General features: G+C 50.9%; 1 protein-coding gene across 4 annotated transcripts in view; it reads right to left on the reverse strand.

Annotated features, from left to right (window-relative positions):
- Positions 1 to 23,326, reverse strand: part of DDX42 (DEAD-box helicase 42) — a 465,634-nt gene that overhangs the window by 83,194 nt on the left and 359,114 nt on the right. For all 4 annotated transcript variants that reach the window (XM_078645044.1, XM_078645045.1, XM_078645047.1 and 1 more), the window contains one exon: positions 4,399 to 4,509. In XM_078645044.1, coding sequence (XP_078501170.1) covers positions 4,399 to 4,509 — 111 coding nt within the window. The remainder of the gene's footprint in view (positions 1 to 4,398; positions 4,510 to 23,326) is intronic.

A 23,326-nucleotide genomic window follows, 5' to 3' on the forward strand; every position in this document is an offset into this window, starting at 1 on the left:
TTGATGGAGAACCCCAGCAAATGCAGGAGGTTGGACGTAGTCTGGAGATGGGAGACTACTGCCTGGGACGAGCCCGCCTTCAACAGCCAGTCGTCGAGATAGGGGAAGACTGAAACCCCCGAACTGCACAAATGAGCTGCGACCACCACCATCACTTTTGTAAACACCCAAAGGGGCGGTGGTAAGGGCAAAGGGGAGCACGGTGAACTGAAAGAGCTCATGGCATACTGAGGAACAGCAGGTAACGCCGGCAGGACGGGGATGTGAAAATAAGCGTCCTGCAAGTCCAAAGCTACCATCCAGTCTTCCAGGTCGAGGTCAGACAAGACCTGAGCGAGCGTCAACATCTTGAACTTCTCCTTCCGGAAGAAGCGGTTGACATTCCTGAGATCCAAGATAGGACACAGGCCCTTGTCCTTCTTGGGAACCAGAAAGTAGTGGGAGTAACAACCACAACAAAGTTCTGGGACAGGCACGCGCTTGATGGCTCCCTTGGCCAAGAGAGCTGTAACTTCCTGCTGGAGAAGGCCCAGGTGATCCTCCGACATGCGGTGGTATTGCGGTGGCAAGGCTGGAGGGGTAGCCTCGAAGGGGAGGGAGTTGCCCCTTCGGACTATCTGCGAAACGCACCTGTCCGATGTAATGGTGCGCCATTGAAGGAGGTGATTGCGGATCGTGCTGCCCAATGGCGTTTGATGGCCCTGAACAGTCGGACTAGGAATGTTTGGCCCCCTGAACCACGACGGTGGTCGGCTGGAGAGGCCCAAGGACTTGGCTGTAGCCCGTGAGTCCTTGAAACGCTCTAGAGTGTTGTCCGCTTTGTCACCAAAAAGGCGACGCCCACCAAAAGGCATGTCCATGAGGGTATTCTGGACATCCCCCGAAAAGCCAGTCGATCTCATCCAGACGTAGCGACAAAGGGCTACTGATATGGAATTCGTCCTGCCCAGAGAGTCAGAGGTATTCAACCCACAACAGATGGTAAACTTTGCTGCATCCCTCCCGGCGGCAATAGCCTGGGACAGCACCATCAGGGCCTCCTCTGGACACTGAGGCAGCATCTGCGCCACGGTATCCCACTCAGAGTGGGAATAACGGCCCAACAGACATGCAGTGTTTACAGTCCCAAGCTGGCGGAAGAGAAAATCTTACCAAGAGGATCCAGCTTCTTGGATTCCCTTTCCGGTGGAGCGGTAGTGAAGGCGCTCTTGGAAGTAGTGGCTTGGACCACCAAGCTCTCCGGGGTGGGGTGTTGGGAGAGGAAAGTGGGGTCACCCCGAGCCACGGCATCGGGCAATCATCCTATCCGGCCTGGACCAGGTGCCCAAAAGAACGTCGGTAAGGGCCTTCTTAAATGGCAGCAGGGGCTTCGAAGAGCTCTTAGCCGGCTGAAGCACCTCTGTCAGGAGGTTAGTCCTGGTCGCCACCGTAGGAAGCTTGAGAGCCTCGGCCGCCCTACGCAACACCACTGCGTATGACGCTCCCTCCGCCGTAGCAACGGTAGGAGGCGACAACATGCCAAATTTAGGAAAGGTGTCTAGACCACTGGCATCCCCCAGTTCCTCTCTTTAGTCCAGCTCAGATTCTAGCTTATCAGTTAGATGGTCACCTGACCCCTCCCAGTCCTCCTTATCCTCTGGGGGCCAATCTGGCCAAAAAGGGACCCCAGGAGTGAACAGGGGCACAAAAACCCTACCCGGTGCCGGGTCTGGCGATGCCAGTCCGGGTCCACATCAGGATGGAGGCGAGGGGTCGACTGGCGTTGAATGCGGTAGCGGTACCGGAGGAAGCAGCGCAGGTGGAGGTGTAATAAGGTCAAACGGCGCCGATCCGGATCCAGGCCTGGATCCAAGGGGGGCCTACGGTGCTGGGGCCGTCAGCGGAGAAGGCCTAGGTCCCCCTACCAAGTCCGCGGGGCCCGTAGGCACACTGTCTGGTTCAGGCTGCCCAAAGATGGTGTGCATCACCTTGTAAAATTTACGAAGCTGGGCAGGAGTCGCCCAGAGTCCCGGGAAGGGAGGAAAGCCTAGAGTCGACTCTTCGGGCTCTGTGCGGGGAGCCGCAGGAGGGGCAACACCCGCATCCCTCGTCGCGTCAGCCAACCGACGGGGAGAAGTCTAAGAGCGATGATGCTTCTTCGACTTCTTCTTGTGCTTAGACTTACCCAACCTGGAAGACTTGGAAAAGTGATGATGGCTCAGCGACTGGTCCCTCGACCTCCCTGGCGACCCGGATCTCGAGCAGCACGGAGCTGATTGCCGGCGGTCAAGAAGCCTTTGGGACCACTCCCGCAAGGCCTTCTAAGCCATGGACCAGCAGCCGGACCACGACTCAGGGTCATGGTAGCGCTCCAGGCAAAAGAGGCACACACGGTGCGGATCTGTAACAGACATCAGTCAGCTACAGACTCCCAACGTGCAGCAGGAGTTATAGACTCAAAAAGACGTCGACAAAAGTCGCTCAAAAAGTTTGGTCAAAAAGTGACTGTGTACTGCTCTCTCCGGATCTGCGGTGGCTGGCGCGGAAAAATAAAGAACTGACAGCGCGCGAGGGCGGCCTCTAAGTAGGTACCGTGACGTTATCCCGGAGACCACGACGCCAACAACGGACACGGAGCCGACCAACTTTCCAGATCCAGACCGACGCCTGGGGGTAATTCTAAGGTAAGGAATCTAGAACTAACATGTTTCTTTCAGATAATGGTGTTTACGAATTTCCCCAGCTACATGATGGCTTCACTAAAACTAGAGATGTTTGGTATGAAACATCTCATATTAATAAACCCACACTAATTCCAGTGATCGATTTATTCTCTGGTCACAGTGCCCTGGGTACCTGTGGTACCATTTACTAGGGGCTGCCCTGTGGCCAGAGATGCCAATTGGGTTCAGGCTTCAATGCAGTTTTAGGGAAAGAACCTAGGCCCTGGGTACCTGATTAGCAGGAGCCCAGGGTACACTCAGTCAAAATACATCAGCAATAAGTGACGGCAACCATGCAGAAAGAGGACAATTTCTCACACAAAGCATAGGCCTCTTTGATTGGAGCCCCACCTGCCCCAATCTCCAAAATAGTGGAGACTGAAAGGTGGCCCTCACTTGGAGGTTGGCAAAGTTGGGGACACCTCCTTTCCTGGCTAGGTTTTTCCGCCGGTTCTCGTGCCCAAAATGGGGGCCAGAACCAATGAGAGCCAGTTGCTTATAGTAGCAAAAGGCTGGGGCAGCCAACAAAGGTAGCAGGCCTTTGAAGCTCCCTCTTTGAGTCTTTGTATCCAGACCCAGAGAACAGAAGCTCTCTAAAAGGGGTCCACAAACCTGTCTGGTGGCGGCAGATGGCTGGGAGCCAGTCGGGAAGCACGCCTGTTTTTCAGGGGGCATCTCTAAGATGCATACCAAGTGCATTCTTCATTAAATACCACACTGAATCAGTGTGGATTTAATGTGCTGGGAAGGTTAACACCAAACTTCCCAGATTTTACTAAACCAATCATGGAGCTGTTGAGTTTGCGCTAACAAACTCCCAGCCCATACACTCAAAATAGCTCCACTGCACTTACAATTTCTGTGGTTGGCACATGCCCTGTAGAGTCATATTGTTCTTGCAGCTATGCCCTCACCTGGGTATGGTGCACCCTGCCTTAAGAGCTGTAAGGCCTGCTAGAAGGATGACTTTCCAATACCACAGGAAGTGCTGGTGGACATGGCACACAGGCAGCTGTGCCATGTCGACTCTCCAGTCAAACTTTTACCAAAACACACAGCCTGTCAAGGCAGGGTGGGGGCGATGAGGTGAGGGGTCTCGGAGGGTGGCACCATACAAACATGCTGCAGCCCTCAGAGTCCTTCTCTGATCACAAGGCCCTTGGTACCAGGGGTACCTTTTACAAGGACTTGCATGTGTCCCAGAGTTGTGCCAATTGTGGGTACAAGGTACTGTTTTGGGAAAGAACAAGGGGGCTGGTGCCTGGTTAGCAGGATTCCAGTACAAACTCAGTCAAATTGGCATCCGGTATATGGCAAATTGTTAGGGGATAACCATGCAAAAATGGGCACTATCCTACAATTGGGATAACAAAATCTGGGGAAGAGAGCAAGGGGGAATGCAGATGGAAAATGGCCCATGGAGACTCCAAGATACAACTGCACCTACATGATGAATCGTCACTGCTTCATCCTGCCAACTACCGGAGCAGTTTCCAGACTGTCTGCCATAAACCAAGTCGATATGTCAGAGTTACCAGAGAATAGTTCTCTTCAGACTTAGGTCAGTACTGAACCATTGTCTGAGCCCTCAGTATAGCTTGGTTGTGGGAGAAAAAATGGTCTTTTTCAAAGAGGTTAGAGCTTCATACAAAAATCAGAAGACAGCCCCGTTGTTGCATAGTTTCCTTGTACTTACAGATGTGTCAGCCCCAAGTCCTGGTCGCTCTCTATAGCCCAGACCACCTCCTCCGACATTCAGCTTCTTTCCTTTTCCACCCTTGAAGCGGGATTTGCGGAACCATGCATTCTACGAGTAAAAAAAACAAATAGTATTAAGAAAATTTACAATTTGGTCTAGTTAATAAACGTAGGATGTGAAATGTTGTATCATAATGTGAGAAGTTGGCCTGATGTGCAGTGCTCACTATTCTAGTGATCACTATATATCAGTCCAAACAACCCTTATTGATGATTGGTTGTAAGTCAACCTTATAGACCAGCTATCCTAGTAGCATGGATACGAGCAGTCTAAGGCTAAGACTCTAGAGGGCGTGTTAAGCCAGCTGTTTTACCATCACATTACCCCTTGAACACCCAGTGAAAGGACACCACACAAGTTGTTATGAAAATAAACAGTGTATTTATTTATAACAAGTCTACCCTGGCTCTTTATGAGACAGGGAGCTAAGCACACAACAAAACTCTTACGAAAATACTTAAGTTAGCACGTTATACACAAATGCCCGAGGGGCACGAAAAACCATATACTTTAAAAGTGGAATGCGAATTACTAGCAGGTAAGTAACAGTTCTAATAGGCTTTGGAATCGCTAGGACTGGACTAGGGAATCGTTAGATTACTACTAGGAAGCCCAGGGGACTCGGGTGCAGAGTGTGCACTCTCACGCGGGATGCGGGACAAAGTCTATGGAAGCTAGAATTCACAAAGTTAGTGTTCACGGGCGAACCCGACCTGGTAGGAAGAAAACGACAGTGGATCCTGACCCTTGGATAGTGAGGCTATGCTGGGACACCGGAGTGCCGAAGTTACCTAGCCCAGGGGCTGCAGCTGCATAGGTCTGAAAAGACGTCGGGGATCTCGTTGCCGGACCAGGAGCCTGGAAGGAAGAAGTTGCTGGCAGGCGACCAGTGAAGAAAAGTTCGATGGATCCAAGCCTGGATCAAGGAAGAAGAAAACCTGAAAGCAGAGGGGACTAAGTTCTTGAATCACTAGCCAGTGATTAAGTGGGCACCAGGATGGCACCGGGCGAAGTCACCGCAGTCAGGTGAGTGGGCGCTGCTGGGCTCTGCAGTCTCTCGGACCAGGAGGCGTTGTCGGCGACCAGGATGGAGGTGCGAGCTGTCCCACGAAGGTTCTTGCTGTCGACGTCGCTGGACCCAGGATTGGGCAACAAGTCTTGGCAAATGCAAGGCCCACGCGGTGGACCTAAAATGGCGTCTTGAGTGGACCAGGAGGGTCCATGGTACTTCTCCGATGGAGGGAAGCAAGGGCCAGTCTGGAGCAACCAGACCAGCAGCAGAAATGTCGTCGGGCGTCGTCAGGAAGGCCACAAGCCAGCGGGCTAGTAGCCAAACAACGCGGTGAGCAGCAAAAAGCAGAAGGGCCCCACGCAGATCGTGGAGATGCTGGGGGGCTGCTCTTCGGTGCCGGAGCTGCTCAGGGTGGGGGCTTCTCGGACCCCAAAGCACTCACCAGGAATTCACTCGGCGGGCTTGCTGGAAAGAAGTCGTGCAGTCTTGAAGATGGCCGGTCCCTCGAGGTCTCGTCACACCCACGAATCTCAGCGTGACTGATGATGCAGGTAGAGGTCAGAGGTGCCAGGGAAGCCGGTTCTCGTCGAGCTGGGCAGTCGGATTCCGGAGGAAGGACTTGCAGCAGACCGCAGTGTTCTTAGATGGTGCCTGCGGGTGCAGGGTGACTACTCCTTAGTCACAAGGGAGAAATCTTAGGAAGAAGTCTTGAGTTCCTTTCGCAGAAAGTAGTTTCAGGATTCAAAGATGATCTGATTTGGAAGGGGGCCAGTCTCTACCTTTATCCTGTAAAAAGGGGCTGGCACGCGACCAAGTCCTGCCCTATGGGTGGGACTAGGAGGGGGGTGGTTACACCCACTTCCTTGGCGGGCTTTTCCCCAGCACAGGGTCTGGAGTGACCCTGTAACTGGTTCCAGCCAGCCTATGCACAGTGAGCACCGGGGTGCCACGTGCAGTCACCTTCCTCTAAAGCCCTGCCTACCTACAATACACAAAACCCTGTCTGGGACGGTGCTGGCACCGCCCCTGGCAGGAAACCCTTTGTCCTTATCTCCTGCTCTGGGAGGACTCCCAGCAGCAGGAGGGCAGACTTGTGTCTCGGTGGCAGCATCCATTTTGTGGATGCTAAGGCTCTGTCTGACTTTTAACCGGGTTATAGGTTACATGCATGTCGTGTCCCTCTAGAAGGGTGGAATGCTAACCCCGTCGCCAGAATTGGCGAGGGGTTAGTATTCCAATTCGTATGACACCTTACTCGACATGTTTTGATAAAGCGATACCAGAGTTGGCACATAACCGCGAGGATTATAATGCACTTAAGAGTATATGGTATGCGATATCATGGAAACGGCTAAGGGATAGATCCCGAAAGCCGCAGACAGGCTCAGCTCATGCCAGAGCACCATCTCACACGATTCCAAGCACTCTGCCTTCAGGATTGTTAAGGCCTGCCATAGGAGTGACTGATAGGAGATCTGTGTGTCCATTTTAGGGTTAGATATAGGTATACTATATCTAAAGCAAAGGGTGAGTACACCACCTTGCCCCAGCTGTCGTGCAGCCAGTTGTGTCAGTTTAGTTAGTCAGCCCAGGGGTGGCATAATACATGCTTCAGCCCCTGGGAGACTTCTGGGTGCACCTCAGCCCTGGGTACAGGGACTTGGAGAGGGCCCAGTGCCAATTCAGTACCTAAGTACAATTTGGATAGAGAGAACAGCTAGGCTGTGGGTCTGATTAGCAGGCCCACAGCCAGGGAAAGTCGTAAACCAGTGCAGCAAAAAGCAAAAATCTGGGTGATCATAGGATTGCAGACCCTACTCTCCTACACATAACAAACCATTTGTAGAGGAATGAGGTTGTTGTGGCAGATTCTTCTGACCCCTAGAATAGAAACGGTACTTACCTGTAAATATCAGGATGCAACTTGCTACTGGACTATGGATTTGCAACGTGACCTACTCTGCCTGTTTACAGTTTTCATTTTTCACTGGATGCAATATATTTGTACTTACATTTTTTAAACATGAATTCAAAATACTCAGTTTCACTAACTGTTTTATTTATAAAAATGTAAATATATTCTTGATTAGCATGTCATTTTGTCACAATGCCTCCCGGGTCAACAGCTATTCAGATGTCTGCATGTAGAATGGAAAAAAATCTCGGTATACAAGTCACTCTCCCTTTAACTTTTAGTCTGACAACCTACAACCCTCCCAACAAGACATCTACGATGTCAACATATGTGGGTTTGTAATGTAGAGACGAGCAAGAGCCATTTCTTTTTTTTAATATAACTAACGGCCTCCAGTTCAGAACCTACAATAGAATTAATGAATTAACTTAAGTCTTGTAATCTTTCCTTCAGATCTTTCCTGGACTGTAGAGGGCAATGTACTAGTGCAGTCCTGAAAAATTCAATGGAGAGTCAGTTATTTCAGGGTAATGATCTGCCCTAAAAAGTGATGTCATTAGTTCAATTAACCTAACTACCTTTCTATTACCATGAGAAGGCCCTCTGCATAAACCAGAAAGTGTGAATAAGCTTGCATTGCTGATTGGCTTCTTTGCTCTACTCTGCCAAAACTCACAAAAATGTTGAGTGCTTATTTTCCTTCCGATTTATGCACAACAGTTACATCAAGTGTTATTGAGTCGAGTCCTGTAGCAAGAAGAAAACAAGTTACTTACCTGTAACTTCAGTTATCCAGTATTGGTATCTTTCATAGATTCACATGCCTGAATCATTCCCCGTCGTCGAGGCGGGAGTCCCACAGTAAATAAAAAAGCAGTGCCAAAAGCACTTTGTAGTAGTAGTAGGCCCTAGAAATAGGCCTGAGGCCTAAATTATAGTAGCCGATCTACCTCATTATGTCAAAAAGACCAGAGTCTTTGCTCCAACCAATCAGCTCACAGCACCCTCTAGAACCCTCTCTCTAGAGCCAGTTCTCCTCAGATTTTCATAGCACAAGTGGGAACAAGTATCCCAACCTTAGAGAACTGCCTCTCCGGGGAGGAGGGTGGGTGCATGTGAATCTATGAAAGATACCAATACTGGATAACTGAAGTTACAGGTAAGTAACTTGTTTTCTTATCCAGTATTGGGGTATCTTTCATAGATTCACATGCCTGAATCAGAATAGCAAGCAGTAAACTAGGCAAAGTCGGTTGCGGATGGTGGGAGACTTACTGCAGTGCACCCCCATGAATGTACAGGTAACAACCAACAATCGCTTAGAAATTGATCTATTACCAAGCCATATTTAGAACCAACATATAAATTATGCAATTTCCTACAGGAAAGGAACTTTAGTACCATAGAAACTCACTATATGATAACATATGTCTGCATATTATAAACAACAAGGAGGACGCGAACATTTACAAATGCGCCCAGGCAACAGCGAAATTGTCTAAGCATCCAGCCACGTGCTGCCTTTTCTATCTGAACTCCACATAATTGGGGCACCAGCTCTCTTTCAATTAAAAACGGTGGCTCCCTTGACCTCTTAAAGCAAATAGAGAGTACACAGACTTCAAGGACTGTGCACTACTTATATGTGCTTTGATATCCAGCTAATCGCACCTATCTATAAGAAGGTGTCTCAAAAGAAAGACACGGAAAGATAACCTCAAATTGAATACTGAGGCGGAAATATAATTCCATTTCTTCAGAAGAACATTGTCCTGATGAAGGTGTTATTAGAAAACCGAAACGCTGTGTCGACAACTTTGTATTTTTAACTGTTCTCCATGTGAATTGACACCTTTTTAACTTTATTAAATGGCACTATATTTGTGTACAAAAGTATTGTTTTATATTGAATAAACTGTACAATTTTCTAAATATTCTTTTAAAATTGCTTTGATCTCATTTTTATATTGTTGTGATTTATTAGAAATGTGGTTATGACATTTATGGGTTTGTGAGTTCACATTTTGCACGCCTTTTCCATTTTTGGAAAAATAGGGACTTTCTTTTATTTCCAGTTTCCGCCTAACCTGTATCTGTTGCAGTGGTATGAAATAGTGCTCTTAACAGCCTCCCCAAACTAGCTTGTCTTGCTAACACATCTACACAATAGTGCTTTGTGAATGTTTGTGGCGTAGACCATGTTGCAGCTTTGCAAAAATGATCTAAGGGTAGGTTTCCGAAGAAAGCCACGGAAGCTCCTATTTTGCGGGTAGAATGCACTTTAGGGGGAACTATTAAGGTGCGTTTAGCTTTGAGGTAGTATATCTGTATGCACTTGACTATCCAGCGTGCAATAACTCCTTTTGAAATGGGGGAGCCTTTATGTGGTGGCGAGAAAGCAACAAAGAGTTGTTTTGTCTTCTTAAAAGGTTTGGTTCTTTCATGTAATAAAGTATTGCTCTTTTTACATTTAATGTGTGAAGAACACATTCAGCTATTGAGTCAGGTTGAGGAAAGAAGACCAGTAACTCAGCGGCTGGTTGAGATGAAAAGCAGAAACGACGTTGGGAAAAAAATTTGAGTTAATCCTAAGAACCACTTTATTTTGGTGAATTTTTAAAAATGGTTCTTGTATGGTTAGTGCCTGGACCTCACCAACTCTCCTAAGAGATGTGATAGCTAGAAGGAAGGCTACTTTCCAGGTTAGAAACTGTAGTTCGCATCTGTGCATAGGCTCCAATGGTGGTCCCATGAGTCTTGTAAAGACTATATTAAGATTCCACACGGGAGAAGGTGGAAGTCTAAGAGGAATGATTCTTTTGTGTCCTTCCATAAAGGCTTTGATAGCGGATACTCGAAACAAAGACAAGTGTTGTCTGTTTTGTAGGTAAGCTGCTACAGCTGCAAGATGTAATCGTATGGATGTTTATGCTAAATTAGCATGTTGTAGGTGTAACAGATGGCAAACGATTTTATGATTTGAGGCATTTAACGGATTGATTTGGTTTTTAGTACAATAAATTGCAAATAGTTTCCATTTTGCTGCATAGCATGCTCTGTGGTAGGACGTCTAGCCTCTTTAATGACATTCATGCAGTCTAACCGGAGGTTAAGGTAGCCAAATTCCAAGACTTCAGATGCCAAATCGCAAGGCTGAGTTGACAGGGTTCTGGATGTCTTATCTCGCCATGGTTCTGAGTGAGAAGCTTGGGGAGATGTGTAGCTTTTGATGAGGAACGATAAGGGTCTTACCTGTCGGTGTAGTGTTGTAGCTTGAAGATCTTTCTGGATTCACTATGCTGTGCATTATTCCGCGGTCTAGTGGTTGGGTCCGGAATCGTAGTCTTTTCTCTCTTTTTTTTTTTTTCTTACCCCAGGTGGGCGTTGACATCCCACCTTTTGGTGTCCTTCCTGTAACGTCGGCACGCTTCCTGCGGAGGCTCCCACCTTTGGGCACCATCTTCAGATTCTTTTTTCTTGTTTTTGTGTTGTGTTCGTGAATCCTTTGGCAATGTATTTAACTTCTCCCTTAAAGTAAATGAATTTCCACTTTGTCTCTTAAGGTGTCTGTTTGTATATTCTCCTTGTACTTCCACCTTCTTCTCCTGCCTCATCTTTCTGGCGGAGGTGGGTAGGTTCGCTAGTGAATGCAGAAAGATCTTCAAGCTGCAAAACTACACCGACAGGTAAGAAACTTTCTTTCTGGATTCACTATGCTGTGCATAAACTTTGTAGCAGTTTGTTATGTTTGTGGCGGCTGGGTGGAAGATGAGCGTTGGTTGTTGAATATATGTTGAAGCACTTTTTGTCCTACTTTTGCTTCCTTGTTCATTTGTATATCCAAGCAGTAGTGCTTAGTGAACGTGTGCACTGAAGCCCATGTTGCCGCCAGGCATATGCCTTGAATGGGAGTGTTAACCAGGAAGGCTATTGTTGCTCCTTTTTTCCTGGTAGAGTGGGCTCGTGCCCCCTCTGTTAGTTCTTGACCTGCCTGTTTGTGGCAGAATTGTATCCATCTTGCGATGGTGGCCTTAGTTACTGGTCTACCCAGGAAACGGCTTGCTAAGGACAAAAAGAACTGCTTTGCTTTCCTGTGCTCTTTAGTTCTTTCCATGTAATGCATTACTGCCCTTCTAGCGTCTGGAGTGTGCAGTGCCCTTTCTGCGCTGGTGGATGGTTTCTGAAAGAAGCTTGGTATCTATTGTCTGGTTCATGTGAAACCTTGACACCACCTTTGGCATAAAGTGTGGGTCCGTTCTCATCACCACCCTGACATTGTGTATTTGGATGTAAGGTCCTTTTAGCGTTAGTGCTTGCAGTTCGCTTACCCTGCGTAGTGAGGTGATTGCCACTAGAAAGGCTGTCATCCATGTGAACATTTGTAGTGAGGCCTTATGGATGGGTTCAAAAGGCGCCTTCATAAGCTCTGTTAGGACTAAATTAAGGTTCCATGCCGGTGGTGGCATCCTCTCTGGTGGTGCGATCCTTTTAGCCCCTTCCAGGAATCTTTTTACTACTTGTGATGTAAAGAAGTTCTTTCCCGTCTCTCCTCTTGTGTAGGCTACTATCGCTGCTAGGTGTACTTTCAGCGAGTTAGAACTTAGGTTTGATTTTAGCAGGTGTGTTAAATATTTTAGCACCGTTGATTCCTTTGTCATCTTTTTGTGTAGTTTTACATTGATGCACCATTGTGTGAATCTTTTCCATTTTGCCACATAGCACCTCCGTCCTAGGTCTCTCGCAGCACCCGCAGTGTGCTCTCCGGCAGTTTCAGGTGTGCAAACTCTATGTCTCCAGGAGCAATGCCGCTAGGCTGAGGCTAGGCTGAGGCTCTCTGGCTGGAGTGCCTCTCCGTTTTGCATGGAGTGTAAGTCCTTCCTTTTCCCGAACTTGTGAGGTGGTCCCTGCGCCATTTCCACTATTTGTGAGAACCATGACTGCCTGGCCACTGTGGTGCCACCAGAATCAGCGTCATGTTGCTGGTTCTGCATTTGCTGAGTACCTTGTGCATCAGTGGAATCAGGGGAAAAGCGTAGGCACATTTTTTCGACCAGCTTACCCATAGGGCCTTCCCCTGGGATTGTTCTTCTGGTTGCCTGGATGCAAAGTATCGGCATTTTGCATTCTGGTGTGTTGCAAATAGGTCTATTGTTAGTGTCCCCCACTTCTTGAATAGCCTTTGTGTTTATTGTGCATTGAGCTCCCACTCGTGGGATGCCGGTGTCTGTCTGCTGAGCCATTCTTCCTCCACGTTGTCTTTTCCTGGTAGGTGTATAGCTAGGCGGTCTATCCTGAGTGGGATGGCCCATCTCCATATGTCCTGTGCTAGGTTGGATAGTGCGACTGATTGTGTTCCTCCCCGTTTGTTGATGTAGAACATCATTGTGGTGTTGTCGGTTTTTATCAGCACTCTTTGCCCGTCAGTTGTTTCTTGAAGGATTTTAGTGCGAGGAACACAGTCTTCAGTTCCAGATAGTTGATGTGTTTGATCGCATGTTGGGGTCCACAGACCCCGCACCTTGAGTTGGTTAATGTGTGCTCCCCAAGATCTTCACTTGCTCTGGTTTCATTGAGGATTTACCCCAGTGTATTGAGAATCCAAGTTCTGTTAGCGTCTCTGTGACCCACTGTGCATGTTCTTTGCATGGTTTGTAGGAACTTGCTTTTATTAGCCAGTAGTCGAGGTAGGGTTATACATGAATCCCTTCCCTCCTTAGGTGCGCTGCCATGGCTGCGAGGCACTTGGTGAAGAACCTTGGCGCAGATTTTAGTCCGAAGGCCAGGGCGGCGAACTGGTAGTGTGCTTTGTTGATGGAAAATCTCAGTAGATGTTTGTGCTGCCTGTTCATGGGAATGTGTAGGTAGGCGTCATTTAGGTCTATAGTGGACATAAAGTCTCCGGCCCTTATCTCAGGGATGACTTCTTGAAGAGATGTCATTTTGAATGTCTGTGTTATGTATTGGTTCAGGAACCGTAGGTCCAGGATGGGTCTTAACGTTTCGTCCACCTTTAGTACGAGGAAGTAGTTTGAGTACACTCCTTTGTTTCTTTCTGTGAGTGGTACTGTTTCTATGGCCTCTTTGTGGAGGAGTTCTTGTGCTTCCTCTATGAGTAGCGCTAGTTCTTTTTCTGAGCGCGCTTTTTTTGGTTTCCTGTTTGATGGTTTCTTTTCCAGTTCTATGCAGTATCCGAACTGTATGATGTTCAATATCCATTTGTCTGTTATTTTCTTCCATTCCTGTAAGAAGTGTTTTAGTCTGCCTCCTAAGGGTGTGACATGTTCGTTGATCTTTTGTCCTTGTAACCCTTCTTTCTTGACTTTGTTGTGCCCCTCCCAAAGAGATGTCGTGGGGGTGAGCACGCTTGGTGGTGCGGAGTCACTTTGAGGTGGGGTGCTTGTTTGCCCTCGTCCATTCGCCCGCCTGCGAAAGGACTGGCCCTGAGGCTGGTATTGCCAGGTTTGTTTTTGCTGGCCCTACTGTGCTTGATTGCCCTCGTCCATTCGCCCGCCTGCGAAAGTACTGGCCCCGAGGCTGGTATTGCCAGGTTTGTTTTAACTGGCCCTGCTGTGCTTGATTGTCGCCCTGGTAGCTCTGCTGGAATGTCTGATGTGACGTTCCCGGCTGGTTTCTCCCTCTTCCGTTCGGCCTCCGTGTCGGGGTGCCTCTTTTCATTCCTCTTGATTTGTATTGTAGTGAGTTATTGTGTAGCCCTACTATCACCCTACGGGTATCCTGGCGCTCAGACAATCAAGGAACAACTGTACCTACGGCTCAGGTGATGAAGACCGATTGATTAACTTGAATGAATGAACTGTGATTTATAACCGCGCAACTTAGCCCAGTGGGCGTCAAGGCGCCTAGCTCAATATCTGGCTGAGTCATCCGAATGAAGGGAACTTACTGGTAGGCTTTAATGAAACACCAAGTTTTAAGAGCTTTCCTGAAAAGATCCAGTGAGGGCTGAGATTTAATCTCCAAAGGAAGTGTGTTCCATAAATGGGGTGCCAGGATGGAGAATGCCCTACTCCCCCATCTGACCTTCCTGGAACGAGGGACTATCAGTTGATTCAGCTCTGAAGAGCGAAGACATCTGCTGGGTACATAGCGGGTAAGTAGAGACCCAAGAGCATCAGAAGGGCCTGCCATGAGGGCACTGTAAGTAAGGCAGAGAAGTTTAAAAGACACCCTAAAGGAGATAGGGAGCCAATGGAGGCTCTTCCTTGCCATAGTAGCAGATGCAAGCCATGGAAGGGCCGGCACAAATCGCGCAGCAGCGTTCTGCACCACCTGCAAACGCTGTAGAAGACACTTGTTGGCCCCAGCGTAGAGTGAATTACAATAATCGAGTAAACTTCTGGGATACAATAGGGTTTTCAAACCCTTTCTAAAATACAGCAAGGAGGCAGCTACCCTAAGATTCAGTGGCAGCCCATTCCAGAACTGTGCAGCCGATTTCTCTGAATTGCAAAGCCCCCATGGACCTTGCAGTTTCATTTTTTTTTCAGTTGGGCGAGTTTCTCATCCACTTGTGCTCCGAACAGGGTTTCTCCATTGAATGGGGTGTTCAGAATGTTATTCTGTACTTCCGGTTTGAAGCCTGAAATCCTCAGCCAGGCATGCCTTCTTTCTGTGACCCCGATCATCATGAAACAATGGTCCTTAGAAAAGGAATATGCTACTTACCAGTATGCATCTGTTCTTGGCATGTAGGGCTGCTGACATTCATATCTGTGCATAGATCGCCGCCTTGTGTTGGGTCCGGATGATTGCACTTTGTTGTCCTGGAAGAGTCTTCGAAGTATCACGAGATAGGTGACTCCTCCCCTGGACTAGAGTGCGCATGGGCATCTTCTCCATCCTCAGGTTGTTTTTCGCCATTGTGGCAGAGATGGAGATAGGAAAGTAAGAGATGGCCATGCCAGAGATAATGCTGCAGCTGCGACAGGCACCGGGGAGGAGGGCAGGCGATATGAATGTCAGCAGCCCTACATGCCAAGAACAGATGCATACTGGTAAGTAGCATATTCTGTTCGAGGCATGTGGGCTGCTGAATTCATATCTGTGCATAGACTGTATAGCAGTATCTCCTCTAGCAGTGGTTACCTGTGCCAGCTGCAGCAGTTTGAAAAAGAGTTTTGAGGACAGCCTGGCCTACAGCAGCTTGCTGTTTTGCTTGCACGTCTACACAGTAGTGTTTTGTGAAAGTGTGTATGGTAGTCCATGTGGCTGCCTTACAAATGTCTTCAAGAGGAATATTCCCTAGGAAAGCCATGGATGCCCCCATCTTTCTTGTAGAGTGTGCTCTTGGGGGGACTGTTAAAGTGCGTTTTGCCTTTTGGTAGCATATTTGAATGCATTTAACTATCCATCTGGCTATTCCTGACTGATATTGGATTTCCTTTATGTTGTGGTGAAAAAGCAACAAATAATTGCTTTGTCTTTCTAAATGATTTCGTTCTGTCCACATCATAAAGCAGAGCTCTTTTTACATCTAGTGTGTGTAGGGCTCTTTCAGCTACTGACTGGATTTTGAAAGAACACTGGCAGTTCTATTGATTGATTAATATGGAAATTAGATACGACCTTCGGCATAAACTTAGGGTTTGTTCAAAGAACCACCCTGTTACCATGTACTTGCATGAAAGGTTCTTGAATTGTTAGTGCTTGTAACTCGCCCGAGTGAGGTAATGGCAATCAAGAAGGCCACCTTCCACGTTAAGAATTGCAGTTCGCATGAGTGTAGAGGTTCGAAAGGAGGTCCCATAAGTCTGGTGAGTACTATATTTAGATTCCAGACTGGGGAAGGAGGGTGTCTTGGAGGGATCACCCTTTTAAGACCCTCCATAAAAGCTTTGATTGCTGGTACTCTAAACAGTGAAAGGTGTTGCCTGTTTTGAAGGTATGCTGCTATAGCAGCGAGGTGTAGGCTTATAGTTCAAGTTCAGAAATTTGTATAGCGCACTACTCACCCAGAGGGTCTCAAGGCGCTTGGGGGAGGGTGGGTGCAATTACTTATCGAATAGCCAGGTTTTTAGCTGCTTTCTAAAGGAGAGGTGGTTCTGTGTAAGGCGTAGGTGAGTGGGGAGAGAATTCCATGTTTTGGCCGCTAAGTAGGAGAAAGATCTTTATGCTAGGTTGCATCTTTGAAGATGTAGCAGGTAACATATAATGTTTTGTATGGAAGCATTTAATGGGTTGATTTGGTTATTGTTGCAGTAAATAACAAATCTCTTCCATTTAGCTGCATAGCACGCTCTTGTAGTTGGTCGTCTTGCCTCCTTAATGATGTTCATGCAGTCTGGTGGCAAGTTAAGGTATCCAAATTTTAAGACTTCAGGAGCCAGATCGCTAGGTTCATCTGATTGGGATCTGGGTGTCTGATTTCTCCATGGTTCTGAGTTAGAAGATGGGGTGCGAGGCACAGCCTTTGATGAGGAACTACTGAAAGCTCCAGGAACGTTGTGTACCACGGCTGTCTCGCCCATGTGGGAGCAACTAGGATTAGTGTGAGTGACTGTTGCTGCATTTTGCGTGCCACCAGCGGAATTAGCGGTGCTGGGGGAAAAGCGTACGCAAATCTGCCTGACCAGTTCATCCATATCGCATTGCCCTGTGACAACGGATGTGGGAACCTGGCGGCAAAGTACTGGCATTTTGAGTTTTCTTTTGTGGCAAACAGGTCTATGTCTGGGTGACCCCACTGTTTGAAGAATGGCTGGAGAACTTGGGGGTGAACCTCCCATTCGTGTAGTTGTTGGCTGTGCCTGCTGAGCAGGTCTGCTATCTGATTGTCTTTCCCTGGAAGGTGTTCTGCTAGGAGAAAGATTTCTTTTGGAATTGCCCACTTCCATATCCTCTGTGCCAGGTGGGACAGCTGTGGAGAGTGTGTTCCTCCCTGTTTCTGGATATAGTACATTGCGGTCATGTTGTCCGTCGGGATCAACACAGTCTTGCTGTACAAGTATTTTTGGAATGCTTTCAGGGCTAGGAATATCGCCAAAAACTCTAGTTGGTTGATATGCAGTTTATTTTGTTTGGTTGTCCAGAGCCCCTGTACTGTGTATTGAAGGAGATGGGCTCCCCAGCCTGTCAGTGATGCGTCCGCTGTTAGTACTAGTTGTGGAACTGGATCTTGGAACAGTCGCCCCTTGGAAAGATTTTGTGGGTTCCACCACTGCAGAGAGTTGTGAGCGCGACTGTCTACCAACACTAGGTCTTTTAGCTGTCCATGAGCTTGGTTCCACTGCCGTGCTAGGCATTCCTGCAATGGACGCATTTGAAGTCTGGCACGGGGGACAATGAATATGCAGGAGGCCATCATGCCTATGAGCTGCATGAAGACTCGACCTGGCAGAGAGTGTTGTGGCAGAAATTTGCGAATGAGCATCTGCATGCTGGCTATCCTCGCTGAGTTTGGGTATGCCTTTGCCACTGAGGTATCTATAGTGGCTCCCAGATGAACAAGTTACTTACCTTCGGTAACGATATATCTGTAAGAAACAGTAGTTAGTATTAGATTCCTTACCTTAGAATATCCCCAGGCGTCAGTCTGGATCCGGAAACTTTTGCGTAGCAGTACCCCTGCGCGTCGGTAGGCGTCGTCTGCAGGCGTCCCCTGCGGCTCCGCGTCGTCGGCGTCGTGCGCCGTGATGACGTCGCTGGAGTATATAGACGCCGCCTCCGCGCGCTGACGTCAGTTCTTTGCACACAGCTTTTCCGCGCCAGAACACGCAGAGCCATGTGAGAACCAACACTGGTGCCATTTGAAACTAGGGCCCTGAAAGGGATGTCCTTAACCCTAGGTATCAGTTCGCAGAACGGGGAGGATGGGCGGGGCGGTAAGGAATCTAATACTAACTACTGTTTCTTACAGATATATCGTTACCGAAGGTAAGTAACTTGTTCATCTGAAAGAAACAGGTTAGTATTAGATTCCTTACCTTAGAATAGATACCCCAGCAATACCAACCCCGGTGGTGGGTCTGCGAACCAATACAACCTACACCAGAAAGTCCTGGAGGACCGAACGGCCAAAGAAGCCATCCCTCCGGACTTGACTGTCCAGGCAGTAGTGCCTCGCAAAGGTGTGCAGCGAGGCCCACGTGGCCGCCTGGCAAATGTCCTGCAAAGGGACTCCCCGGCCCAGGGCAGTAGTAGCCGCCGTGGCCCGAGTGGAATGGGCCCTCAGCCCAACAGGAGGCTCCTTCCGAGCCAAAGAGTAGCATGCTTTGATGCACAGGACGACCCACCGAGAGATGGTCCGTTTCTGTACCGCCCTTCCCTTCTTCTCACCCACGTAGCCAACAAACAGTTGGTCATCCACCCGGAACTGGCGTGTGCGATCCATATAGAATGAAAGCGCACGTTTTGGGTCCAGACGATGGAGCCGCTCTTCATCCTTTGAAGGATGCGGAGGCGGGAAGAAAGAGGGCAAGGTGATGGACTGCCCAATGTGAAAAGCAGAGACTACCTTGGGCAGGAAAGAAGGTCTAGTCCGAAGAACCACCTTATCAGGATGAACAGACAAGAAAGGAGGTTGAATAGAAAGAGCCTGGAGCTCACTCACTCTCCTGGCAGAGGTGATGGCTACCAGGAAGGCCGTCTTTAAGGTGAGAAGACGGAGAGGACAGGAATGAAGGGGCTCAAAGGGAGCGCACATTAGGAAAGTCAAAACCAGGTTCAAGTCCCACTGAGGCATCACGAACGGAGTTGGAGGATACATGTGCGTGATGCCCTTCAAGAATCTCAACACAATAGGGGACTTGAACAAAGATGGCTGATCAGGTAGCCTCAAGAAGGCGGAAAGGGCAGAAAGATAGCCCTTGATAGTGCCCAGAGCAGAGCCCTGCTGGGCAAGGGAAAGGAGGAAGAGGAGAACCTCAGACAGAGGGGCAGAAAGGGGATCCACAGCCTTCGCTGTGCACCATGCCACAAATCTGTTCCACCGGCAGGCGTATACCGACTTTGTGGAGGGACGCCTGGCTGCCAGAATGACATCACAGACTTCAGGAGGCAAGTCAAATGGCCTCAACTGTCGCCGCTCAATCTCCACGCATGGAGGTGGAGACTGGACAGGTTCGGGTGGAGGACCGTCCCCTGCTGCTGCGACAGAAGGTCCTCCTGAAGGGGCAGGCGGATCGAGGGACCGACTGTCATGCTGAGTAGCTCGGGATACCAGTACCTTCGAGCCCAGTCCGGAGCCACAAGGATAACTTGGGCCCGGTCGCGCCTGATCTTCTTCAGCACTCTGGGCAGAAGTGGTATAGGCGGAAAGGCGTACAACAGACCGCAACTCCACTCGCGCCGAAAGGCGTCGCCGAGCGAGTGCCGTCTTGGAAACTCCAACGCGCAGAACTGATGACATTGCGCGTTCTCTTCTGTGGCGAATAGATCTAACCAAGGCTCTCCCCATTGCTGAAAGAGGCCTCTCGCCACATCCGAGTTCAGACGCCATTCGTGATCCACCGAGCACCGACGGCTGAGTTCGTCCGCCCTGGCGTTCAGAGAACCTGCCAGGTGTTGAACCGTCAGAGTCACGCCCTGACGTTCCAGCCATTGCCAGAGGCGCAGAGCCTCTTGGCAAAGGGTCCACGACCCCACACCGCCCTGTTTGTTGCAGTACCACATGGCGGTGGTGTTGTCCGTGAACACCTGCACTACACTCCCGTTGACAAAGGGGAGGAATGCCTTCAGTGCTAGGCGAATCGCCCGCAGCTCCAACATGTTGATATGGAGCCGGGACTCCGCCGGAGACCAGAGGCCTCTGATCTCCGCCTCTCCCAAGTGGCCACCCCAGCCTTGGAGGGACGCGTCCGTCACAACCACGTGCTCCGGTTGGGGAAGGGAGAGGGATCTGCCCCTGACCCAATCGCGGTCCGTAAGCCACCACTGCAACTGTCTCGCAGTGCCCTCCGAGATCAGGACATGGTCGGATAGGTTGCCCTGATGCTGGGCCCACTGAAACTTCAGGTCCCACTGCAGAGCCCGCATCCGCCATCTGGCGTGATGCACCAGAAGGATGCAGGAGGCCATCAGCCCCAGAAGCCGCAGCGTCAACCTGACCGAAACCCGGGATAACGGCTGAAAGATGGGAATCAGAGCCTGAATATCCCGGACCCGCCGTTCCGGAGGATAAACCCGAAACTGCGCCGAGTCGAGAACCGCTCCGATGAAAAGGAGCTTTTGAGAGGGACACAGGTGTGATTTCGGCACATTGATGGAAAACCCCAGCTCGTGCAGGAGGTCTGCCGTCATCTGAAGGTGGTGGACGACTGTCTGGGGCGAGCCCGCCTTCAACAGCCAGTCGTCGAGGTAGGGGAAGACTGAAACCCCTAACCGGCGCAGATGAGCTGCGACCACCGCCATCACTTTCGTGAACACCCGTGGGGCGCTGGTAAGGCCGAATGGGAGCACGATAAACTGAAAGTGCTCGTGGCCTACCGTGAACCGCAGGTAACGCCGGTGGGCCGGCAGGACGGGGATGTGAAAATACGCATCCTGCAAGTCCAACGCTACCATCCAGTCTTGTGGGTCTAGAGCAGCCAAGACCTGAGCCAAAGTCAACATCTTGAACTTCTCCTTCCGGAGGAAGCCGTTGACGTTCCGTAGATCCAAGATAGGACGCAGGCCTCCCTTGTCCTTCTTGGGTACCAGAAAGTAGTGGGAGTAGCAACCACACCCTACTTCTGGCCCAGGAACGCGCTCGATGGCCCCCTTGGCCAAGAGGGCCGTAACTTCCTCCTGCAGAAGTGACAAGTGGTCCCCCGACACACGGTGGTTCTGCGGTGGCATGGCTGGAGGAGTGGACTCGAAGGGGAGGGCATAGCCCCTTCGGACAAGCTGCAGCACCCACCTGTCCGATGTTATCGCGCGCCAGCGGGAGTGGTGATGGCGAACCCTGCCACCCACTGGCGTCACGTGAGCCCGAAAGCTCGGACTAGGAAGGCTTGGATGCCGCAGCGGAGGGAGGCGTGGACTGACCACGACGCTGGCCTCTACCGCCACCACGGCGGAAACCACGGGCGCCACCGCGCTGGGGAGCGCTCTGCGCCGCGTGGCTGGCAGCACGTGTGGGACCTCCCCTCCCTTGGCCACGAAAGGGCCGAAACGAACCCGTCTGCTGGCGCTGGGTCGAGAGACCCAAGGACTTGGCCGTGACCCTGGAGTCCTTGAAGCGCTCCAGCGCGTGGTCCGCTTTGTCACCAAATAGGCGACTGCCATCAAATGGCATGTCCATAAGTGTATTTTGGACGTCTGGTGAGAAGTTGGCAGATCTCAGCCAGGCATGGCGACGAATCGCCACCGTAGTGGACATGGCCCGTCCCAGTGAGTCTGTGGTGTCCAGACCACAACGGATCGAGTACCGCGCCGCATCCCGGCCTTCAACCAAGGCCCGGGTGAGCTTGTCCCGCACTTCCTGGGGGCATTGCGGCAAACACTCCTCGACCGTATCCCACAGGGAGTGGGTGTAGCGGCCCAAGAGGCACGCGATGTTACAAGACCGCAGTCCAGCGCTCAAAGAGGAAAACACTTTTTTACCAAATTGGTCGTACCTCTTTGATTCCCGGTCGGGCGGAGCCGACGGAAATGCGGACTGTGAAGTGGAGGCCTGGATCACCAGACTCTCCGGGGAGGGATGGGTGGACAGGAAGGCAGGGTCGTCCGAGCATGGACGGTGACGCCTGGCAACGTTCCGGTCAACCGGCGCACCAGAAGCGGGCCTAGACCAGGTGCCCAGAAGGACATCCGTCAGGGCCTCATTAAACGGCAGCAGAGGCTCCTGGGGGCATGACTGCGGTTTAAAAACTTCCGTCAGAATATTCGGTTTGACCTTCGCGACGGGGAGCTCAAGGTGTAAGGCCTTGGCAGCCCTCATCAGGACCACCGAATAGGCAGCACCTGCCTCGGACGCCACAGGGGACGGAGAGACAAACCCAGGGTTGGGCGACTCGTCCAGGCCACTGGCATCACCCAGATCACCTACCCAGTCCACATCATACTGGCAGGCACGGGATAGAGGGTCCTCAGACCCCTCCCAACCCTCTCCATACTCCTCCTCATCATACCCATATTCTGGATCGACGATATAGACATCGGGGTCAACGGGCCCCATCGGCGTCGGATCCGGCGTCGGCCGACGCCGGTCCGGCTCCGAGTCCGGAGTCGGGGAGGAAAGGGGGGTGGCGCCGCGCGGCGTCGGTGCCGGGGACCCGACGCCGGCCGGAGCCGACGGCGGAGTTGCTGCACCACGCGGGGGCGGTACCACGGGTTGGCCCACAGGAACCGACGCCGGAGAGGCCGGGAGACCAGCCGGCGACGAACCAGAGGGAACCAGCGGCGCCGGGGCCGGAGCCACCGGCGGCGCCGGGGCCGGAGCCACCGGCGGCGCCGGGGCAGGAGCACCCGAACCGCTCGGGCCCCCAGACGGGACCGACGGGCCCGCAGGCGCCGAAGGCCCCGCCGGAGAAGACCTCGCCCTCATAGCAATGAGGAAGGCCTCGATCTCCTCACGCGACGCGCCTTCCCCAGGGACCGACAGGTGTGGGGTAGACGGCGTCGGCGACCCATGCGGGACCGCGGGGGTGGGGTCACCCGAGCCCCCGGCCGCAGCACGCGGGCGTCGGGGGGAGTCGGGGGTGCGATGGCGACGCCCCGACTTCTTGTGCTTACCTGACGAGCCGGAGGAATGGTGGCGACTCCCGGAGCGCCCATGGCGGCTCCGCGACCGTTCCCTCGACCGCTCCCTCGACCTCCGACCGGACCGGGACCGCTCTCGACGCGGGGCCGACACCCGGAGCTCGAGAAGCTTGCGGGACCGCTCCCGCCTAGCTTTTCCAGTCAAGGCCCGACAGTCGACGCAGGACTCCACGTCGTGGTCCGCGCCCAGACACCGGAGGCAGAGTCGATGGTGGTCGGTGACCGACATCAGGCGGTCG

Source organism: Lissotriton helveticus, chromosome 5_1 (assembly GCF_964261635.1).
Source record: "Lissotriton helveticus chromosome 5_1, aLisHel1.1, whole genome shotgun sequence".
In the NCBI taxonomy this organism is placed as follows: Eukaryota; Metazoa; Chordata; class Amphibia; order Caudata; family Salamandridae; genus Lissotriton; species Lissotriton helveticus.